Below are 9,071 nucleotides of genomic sequence, written 5' to 3' on the forward strand. Positions count from 1 at the left end.
ATCTCTTTGGATTTGAGACTTTAGTGTTTGCAACTTTACAGATCTTCTTTATGCACCAAGAGCTTGTAACACTCCAAAGAGAAAGGAAAAATTGAAATCGCATCATATGACCCCTTTAAAATATAATACTTAATTTTTTAATTAAAATTATTATTTTAATGATCTCATCATTAGATTCATTAAACTTGATTAAATTATTTTTTTTCTTTCTCTCTTTTTCTTTATTAATTTGAATCTTTCTTAGGATTGTACTATCTGTATGGAATCTCTCTGCGGACCATCTGGCTATAAAGGCCCAGGTGTCGGTGGCATTTCTCGGGCAGAGTCAGTGGGTCGTCTGTCTCAGTGTGGACATCAGTACCACCTGCAGTGTCTGGTGGCCATGTACAACAACGGCAACAAAGACGGCAGCCTTCAGTGTCCCACCTGCAAGACCATCTACGGTGTTAAAACCGGCAACCAGCCACCAGGAAAGATGGAATACCACGTCATTCCTCACTCCCTTCCTGGACACCCTGACTGCAAAACCATCCGGATTATCTACAACATACCCCCTGGCATTCAGGTAAGACTCTTAATTTAGAGCTTGTTTAAAACCACTGCGCTGTCCAGAGCATTCATTCACATTGGCATTTGTGCCACCTACATTGTATGTTGAGCTGCTGCAGTGTTATATAACTGCATGCATATGTTATATAACTATAATGTAGGTCTAAACGGCCCTGTCTGTTATTGTTTTAGGGTCCAGAGCATCCCAACCCCGGGAAGCCCTTCACAGCTCGTGGATTTCCAAGACACTGCTACCTCCCTGACAGTGAAAAAGGCCGCCTGGTGAGTCTCCAGACATTCGCAAACACAGTCTCATTCATCCTCTTACAGGGACACAGAGGGTCCATAAAAAGTCTTAAATTTAGTTAGTTTTTATCAAATTTAAGGTCATAAAAAGACTATGTTAACTACATAGTATAGGGATAGTTCACCCAAAAATTTTAATTCTATCAACCTGTATGAATTTCTTTCTTCTGTTAAACACAAAAGATATTTTGAAAAATGGTGGTAACCGAACAGACTTTTTTTTCTTCCATATTATGAAACTGTTTGGTTAGCAACATTCATCAAAATACCATCTTATATGTTCAATAGAAGAAAGAAATTCACACAGGTTTGGAACAACACGAGTGAGAGTAAATGTTGACAACATTTTCATTTTTGGGTGAACTATCCCTTTAAATATCTTAAATAGTATAATAAAAGTCTTCATAATTTCAAAAGGTCTTAAATTTGCAATCGCAATAGGGCTTATATGATTTATGACACTTACTTACACTTGCTTATATGACACTTACTAAGGTGATGATTGAATTAAATAAATATAAAATGTAATCAATTAAATCAAAACATGGTACTGATGTGTATTCTACAGACTCACGGTTTTAGAGCAGTTTACATTAATTGAATGCTGTACAATACAATCATATTTTAAATAAATGTATTTAATCATTTATAGTTTTGACTTCTGATGCTGAAATGTGTGGTATATCATATTATAAAACTTTTGTTTTTATCAAAACCTGTACTATTTGAACTGTATTGTAAATTGTATAAATTGTCATTTTTATAGACATTTTGCAGTTGTTAGGTCTTAAAGATGGTCTTAAAAAGCCTTAAATTAGATTTTTAAAACCCTGCAGATAACATGACTTTCTGCTATTATTTATTTACATATTCCAACTTCAAAATGCAAGGATTTTCAGCTTTTATTCTAAACGATTGCCGCTCTAACAGGTGTTGAAGCTGTTGCTGGTTGCTTGGGACCGCCGGCTGATCTTCTCAGTGGGCACATCCAGCACTACGGGCGAGACGGATACGGTCATTTGGAACGAGGTGCATCACAAAACCGAGTTTGGCTCCAACCTGACCGGTCACGGTTACCCAGACTCCGGTCACCTTGACAACGTCTTGGAAGAGCTGAGGGCGCAAGGCATCACTGAGGAAGAGTGTCTGAGAGACTGAAAATTTAAGTCAGGACGACAAAGACTGAATGTTTTTTTTTGTGTGTTAGTGTTGCCAAATCCGAATTCAATTCCCAGCTCTTGTTTCTCAGAAAACCTGAGACACTTTCAAAATAAAAAAATGAAGTTTAAGGACTATAAAAGGTTTATGAGTCATCATCGCTAAGTTTTTTTCAGTGATATTAGCCCTCCTAATGCTAAAGAAATTGTACGAGCCTGTCAGAAGTGGGACGGCCCAGCTGTAATTTACAAACAACATTGCACTGTGCGCGATATTGTGGTGGAGCCTTTTTCTTTTTGAAAATTCCTGTTAGTGTCCTCCCCACAAAAACTAGATTTGGTACAGTGCAATTTTGTCGCCAGTGGGCTGCAGACATTGATGAAAAACCGATTTTGCCGGTGTCTGTTCAACCATTTAATGTATTGTAGTTATGTGAAGGATACGCAAAACAAAGGTACTTCTGTGCATGTAGTCGTATCATTCGGCGCAGAGACGATTACGTCCTCGCTGTAACCGAGGCCACCACTTGTTGCTAACTTTGAAGCTCCAGTTGCAGTTTTAGATGCTGGAACGTGAATGTTTACTGCCTCATAGTGGCACTTGTTAACATATACATTCCAGTAATAACCATGGTATTTATTTGACGACATAGTTTTCGAAATGTTTGCAGCAGTATTTACATTAACCACTTATATTTGTACTTATTTTATTGTATCTTACATTATTTTATAATGTCGAAATGAGAAGCCTGTATTGTCATTGATCTTGGGATAAACACCAATCTCTGTCCAGGGACAGAAAGAGACATTTAATGCAAACTACTTCATTAATCAGTATTAAAGAAATGTTGAGCCAAGGTGAGATTGGCGGCCAACGGATAGACAATGAACAAATTTAGTGAAAACTCATTTCTTTGTGATTGGATTTGCTGTCGGAGAGCGAAGAATTACATACAGGGCCTGCTAGCAAACTGAGCCAAGCTCAATTATAGTGTTTTTTTTATCATCAGTTTAGGAACCAGTAAGGTTTAGATTCTCCCAAGTTGAAGGTGTCGGCCTTTTAAATGGTTATTAAGAGCTACTAACCTACCCTGTTAAGTCCGTTGAAGTTGTATCCTGTGGACAAGCTATCTCCGGTTGCCTTTCTGGTCGGTTCTCGGTAGGTCTTTGGTGGACCTGTTTACAAAGCTGTTGATGAAATGTCTGCATGTATGTACATGCAAATGTGTAAGCTTACATTTATAGTTGATGTGCTGTATGTATGTTTTATGTACACAATTATTTTCCCCCCTGCATTCAAAAGCATGTTGTGGAAGTAAATGAATATTTCTTTTTCTTGTATCATTTTTTTTTTTTTATAATATACTTTTAATTGGTTTATCTTATTTCTTATAAGCTATTAGGTTTTTTTTCCACTGTGTTTTAATTTTTTTCATTGCACTTGTATGATTTGATTTATTGTCCAGCCAAATTCCTCATGATAGTTGCTATGGAGACAACAGTGAAAATGGCATGGCTGCCAGGATGAAAACTGTGAAGACGGAGAACGGAGCTAGGAGAACTAATGTTGCTGTATAATATAAAATGTACAAAACAACTCTTGCATATTAAATAGCTGCTGGAATACTGAATAAATATTAAAGGCACTCAAAAAAAAAAGGAAATGCTGGTTTGGATTCATTCATTCCTTGACTTCAGATTTTTTTCCCCTTGCATTCAAAATGTGCCCCTTTTTTGCATAGTTTACCAATGTCAGTCAGGCACTAAATATTTGGCTCAGTAGGGGGCGATGTTCAACTAAATAACCAAAATCAGAGGAACAGACAGGTTCCACACTGACTTTGTGGCCTATGACTGATAGAGTACCAATATATAACACAATTTAATGATTTTAATATTCACAATACTGTAAATATTACACAATTATTTCCCATAATAATTTCTCAAAATGTTACTTGACATGGCTGTAGACAGTCATTTTACACCAATATTTTCAAAATGGCCCAAAATCAGCGCTAGACAGAACCCATCGAGATGGCAATAGGATGGGCTGTTCTCTCTCTCTGAATTAAAATTTTATCATGGCACAAATTTAACAGACCATTTGGTTTCCCCTAAGACCAGGGCATTTCCTCTACAGGCAGATGATCCAGCCTCTTAATTAATGATCTTTATAATTATACGTGTTAAACCTGGATCTGTATCAGAACAAATTCAAAGAGCAGAGAGTTTGATATGAATCTTCATATATATATATACGCATGTGTGTGTGTGTGTGTGTCTGTGTGTATATATGTGTTGGAGTCAGATTTATATCAAACCCTATCTAGATAGATAGATAGATAGATAGAAAGAAAGAAATCAAATATTTGCCTACATCATAAATATATCAACATTATATCAACTATTAGCCTCTGCTCTCTAATTAAGTGTATAGAACAGTACAATTTCTTTCATATTTTATATGCTCAAAATACTGAATGATTATGAAGCCAAGGTGGCCTTTCCTGTAATGTAGCTCTTTCCTCATCTCAGTCAGGAATGTCTCCAAATGTCTCTTAACAGAGTGAAGTTGAATGTGAAGGTGATGCATCTAGTTAGCCATAAAGAAGCACATGCACCATGTGTCACCTCTGGTAATCTGTCAAAGGGTGCACAAGATAACCCTTCCCCCCGAAGCACTACTCCCAATGTCCTGTCCCAGACCCCCTGTAGTTGTGACAGAAGATGTAATCTGAAACACTCGGGTGTGGTCAGAGACGAAGAAGTGTTTGAGGGCAAATGTAATGTGGTAAAAAGGGCTCAGGGCCAGAGGGGGTAATTACATTAACCTAAAAAAATGTTGTGCCGCAATTTAAATGTGTTATATCAGGTGCAAATGCACCTTCTCTGCAATGTCACTCTAGCCCCTTCTCTATTAAAAGCTTTTAAGCTCATAAACGCTCGGACTAAGTGGTCTGGAGAAAGACCGGTCGCCTAGGCAACAGCACACTCTGCTGCTTTCGGTCCCCAGAGGAGTCGTATTTCACATGCAGATTTTCTGCCTGCCCGACCCACTTTGTTGGCTTTCAGCTAAAAGCTTTTTGCTGCAGACTGACAGAGACAAATGAGTAGAGGTGAAGGGGAAGGGTTTAGCTAGAAGAGGAGGGCCTTAGTGGGCTGTTGCCAGGGTAACTTGACATCATGCTGACGAACTTCCCTCTTTAAAAGCTTTTAAAGCGATTGCTCCAGCCCTCCAGGTTCCATTTTGAGGCCTCTTAACTAAGCATGGGGGGAAGGGCAGCAGAGGCCTGTCTCTCGCACACACAAGCACATGCTTGAGAAAGCAAACTAAGGCCAGGAAAACAGACTGCACTGAGAAAAAAAAATCAAGCTTAAATCATAAACCTGAATGAAAGGTACATAATCTGTTCTTAAAATGGCCTCTGAGGACCTCTGCTTTAGTTACACTGTGCCGGACTCGAACGAGAAGCACAGGAGGGCTCGTAACTGGACAGATTCCGAGATGAAATCTCTTGTGTACATTTGGGAAGAGTACGTGACAGAGCTAAAGAAGGCTAAGCGCAATGCTAAGATCTACGAGACAATGGCTAAGCAACTTTACGAATTAACTGGGGAACAGCGACACAGGGAGGAGATTAAGATGAAGATTACCAACATGACTTTCCAATTCAGGCAAGTAAATACTACGCTATCTATCTATCTATCTATCTATCTATCTGTCTGTCTGTCATTTGAGGGCCAAAGAAAAATAATCAATAATCATATCAATAATCTGTTTATCACTACCCAAGTGTCTACTCTTACAATTTAAATGGTGTACTTCGCTTTCGTCGTTTTGCTCAGTGTTGTGCACACTTGAGCACGCATTGGCTGTTTGAGCTCGGAATCGGATGCACGCGATCGACGCATGCGCACTACCAACTAGTGTTGCGTGCGCACTGCATGTGCGATGTGTGGCGCACAAGTCTGCGCTGAAAATTGGACTACACGCGGACAGCAGCGGACTGTACTGATGACGAAATTTACGTCAGGCGGCGTGTCTGTCCTCCACAAGCGAAGTATGCATACTTGGAGAAGCGCTTGGAGGACAGCAATCAATGCACTCAAAAGCCATTCTAAAACAAAAATGCACACTTGAGCACGCATTGGCTGTGTGAGCTCGGCATCGGATGCACGCGACCGACGCATGCGCACTACCAACTAGTGTTGCGTGCGCACTGCATGTGCGATGTGTGGCGCACAAGTCTGCGCTGAAAATTGGACTACACGCGGACAGCAGCGGACTGTACTGATGACGAAATTTACGTCAGGCGGCGTGTCTGTCCTCCACAAGCGAAGTATGCATACTTGGAGAAGCGCTTGGAGGACAGCAATCAATGCACTCAAAAGCCATTCTAAAACAAAACAGCGTTCCAGTTTGATCATGTCAAGATCTACATATCGAATTCAAATAGCAACATAGAACGCAAATAGGCTATGGAACCAAACACTCCTCTAGAGAGTCAAGACAACTTCTAAACAACGTGAATCAAATCAAAATCACTCGGTCACATTGCAGTAAACAAATGTAGTGGTGGGTAAAGGTTTTGTGTGCAGTGGTGTACTGACACATATTCAACCTAAATATAAACACGATGCATATAGTATATACACGAAGTACACAATATACAAAATACTCCATTAGATTATAGAGATATAATATATGAAGCACTGTTAAAAATATATACATTTTATTCCGTTTATTCAGGGGTAGAAATATGAATGACTTTTGACCACTGTGTGAGCTGTTTTACTTGCCATTTTATACATTTCAAATGTTGTACCACACTAAACAATTCTGAGTAAATGTTTAAAACTGCAGATAAAAGTGGTTGTAATGCCTTTAATGGCTTTACAAATTGTTAATTTTAACCAAAAAGCCTAAAAAATTCCCTAAAATATCACAGTAAATTGTTACACTACCATTATCTTGGTCCATTTTTAGTGCAGACTGGTGTGATAATGACTTGATTCTACCATTTATGATCTATTCTCTTATGCTAATACACTTTTAAAGACAATATGAAGTAGATAAAGTATTTAAAATTCCTTTAAGAGATTATTCTTTCTAACAGGAAGCTGAAGTACACAGCAAATGGAAGCAATGCTACACCTGATTGGCCGTACTACAAATCTATTGAGAGGATCTTGTCAAAGGTACCAGATCATGCTCATATGAGCCCACCGAACCTCTCGACGTCTGGCCCCTCCACCTCTCAGCTCGAGACTTCTGTGCCCCAATCAGTTCCACCAAGTGGGTTTCTACCCGAGTACACGGGTTCCTCAGAGGAGAGAGAAATTAACGATGAGGAAGAAGGCCTAACAGAGAACTCTGAGAGTTCTTTTGAGACCGGGTAACATGTTCAATCTGATCACAGATCCATTTCAGAATCATAATTATGGAATTATATGTGCATGGTTGTCCATCTGCAGGTCACAGCCACATAAGAGGCGGAGGCTTTCACATGTGTCACTGCGCCGAAAGAAGCTGCGTGTCCTGGACGCAATGCTGCAGGAGCAACGCAGGATAAGCCGTGCCGTTGAGGAGGCCTGTCATGAAGTTCGCCGCGTTATGCATCAGCAGAACTTCCTGCAGGTGCAGAGCCTCCAGCTTCAGGAGCGAATGATGAACCTCCTGGAGAAGATGATTCCTGCTCCGTCTGCCCCTTGTTGGCCAAACCCACCGGCCTCAAAGGGTTTAGGAACACCTACAACTGAGTGACAGGTCCTCAGATATGGGATAAGGACCTTTTTTGTCTTTGCTGAGGAAGTGTTGCTATGCTATCTAAGTATAAAAGCTATAACCAACTAGTTAGTGGTACATTTTAGACCTGTTAAGCACTGTTAAATCTTCTACAATAAATATGTTTTTCAAAAATGTTGACAGATGTAACCTACAGTACAAAAGAAACTTTTGAAGAAATCACTATTTATCCACATCTGATTCCAACTATCTGAATCTAAATGTAGTTCTTTGTGTCTCAAAAGTTAAAAGGTGATTGTTATGTGACACAAAATGTGTTATGAAATCTGATTCATTTGATTTCTAAATTGCTGTGTTAGCTGCTAAGAGACTTAAATTCATGGCTAATTATTTAGACAATGTAATGTCAGTCATGGTTGACTGACATCTAAAAGATTTCAGATTTCTTTTAAGGCATTCTTTAAAAGTATACCACGTTCAAGAAAACTCCAGAAGGGCGGAAGTTCAGGTCAGACAGATAACACCAAAAGGTTGGTGATAATGTAAACTGGATTAGGTTGACAAGGATTCAAAATGGTAGAGGACAATCTTAGTTTAGTTAGTACCATTACAGTTCAATGTTACCATTACACTGTTATAGCATAGCACAATTTAGCAAAATGTAACGTTACTAAATGTTACAACATGCAATTGTTTTGGTAGCAGTTTATATGCTGACACTCATATTTAGCTTAGATCTGTTAATATATATATATATATATATATATATATATATACTGTTCACTAAAAATGACTATAATACACCCCTTTTTTTAATTTCTGAATTAAAAGTAATTTTGATATTTTTGTCAGATGTCAAAAAATGTCTAGGCGGTGCAACTGTCCAAAGATTGTAAAAGAGAAAAAAAGTGTCATTAAAAAGTTGAATTCTTGAAAAAAAATAAAAAATAAAATAAATGTTGGCATAAGGTAGTTTGGAATAATCTTTTATTGTTCTTTTTTTATTTATTTATTTTTTAAAAGGGAATCAATATTTGTCTGCCAAATTAAAGTCAGTGACTGAGCTCAAAATAGCATACTACCCATACTACACGTGTTTAAAAGTAGATTTTTCCAAATCTCCTTTTTATCATCTTGGACTATCCTTATTTGTCACTCAAACTTAAAGACTCCCAAAAGTGGGCAGATAGATTGAACCTGACTTGCACCCAAACATTATAATGGTTAATGGACCACCACATGCTCTTTAATTCTTCTTAATGTGCAGACAAGATAGTTAATCCTTTCTGCTGTGCCTTAAATTGTGCACATAA

At 38.5% G+C, this 9,071-nt stretch overlaps 2 protein-coding genes across 2 annotated transcripts in view; both read left to right on the top strand.

Moving 5' to 3' along the window:
- The window catches only part of dtx4a (deltex 4, E3 ubiquitin ligase a), a 19,980-nt gene extending 17,897 nt beyond the window's left edge, over positions 1–2,083 (top strand). The window contains exons 7-9 of the mRNA XM_016543142.1: positions 245–565; positions 742–831; positions 1,786–2,083. Of these exons, the coding sequence (XP_016398628.1) occupies positions 245–565; positions 742–831; positions 1,786–2,013 (639 nt within the window). The 3' untranslated portion in view covers positions 2,014–2,083. The remainder of the gene's footprint in view (positions 1–244; positions 566–741; positions 832–1,785) is intronic.
- A 3,182-nt stretch (positions 2,084–5,265) lies between these two features.
- On the top strand, positions 5,266–7,920 carry LOC107731892 (myb/SANT-like DNA-binding domain-containing protein 1). Its single transcript, XM_016543079.1, has 3 exons — positions 5,266–5,687; positions 7,130–7,408; positions 7,488–7,920. Exons 1-3 carry the CDS (start codon positions 5,431–5,433, stop codon positions 7,774–7,776), a joined length of 825 nt encoding a protein of 274 aa, XP_016398565.1. The 5' UTR covers positions 5,266–5,430; the 3' UTR covers positions 7,777–7,920.
- The last annotated feature ends 1,151 nt before the right edge of the window (positions 7,921–9,071 follow it).

Source organism: Sinocyclocheilus rhinocerous, unplaced genomic scaffold (genome assembly GCF_001515625.1).
Source record: "Sinocyclocheilus rhinocerous isolate Xijiao unplaced genomic scaffold, SAMN03320098_v1.1 scaffold1841, whole genome shotgun sequence".
NCBI lineage: Eukaryota > Metazoa > Chordata > Actinopteri > Cypriniformes > Cyprinidae > Sinocyclocheilus > Sinocyclocheilus rhinocerous.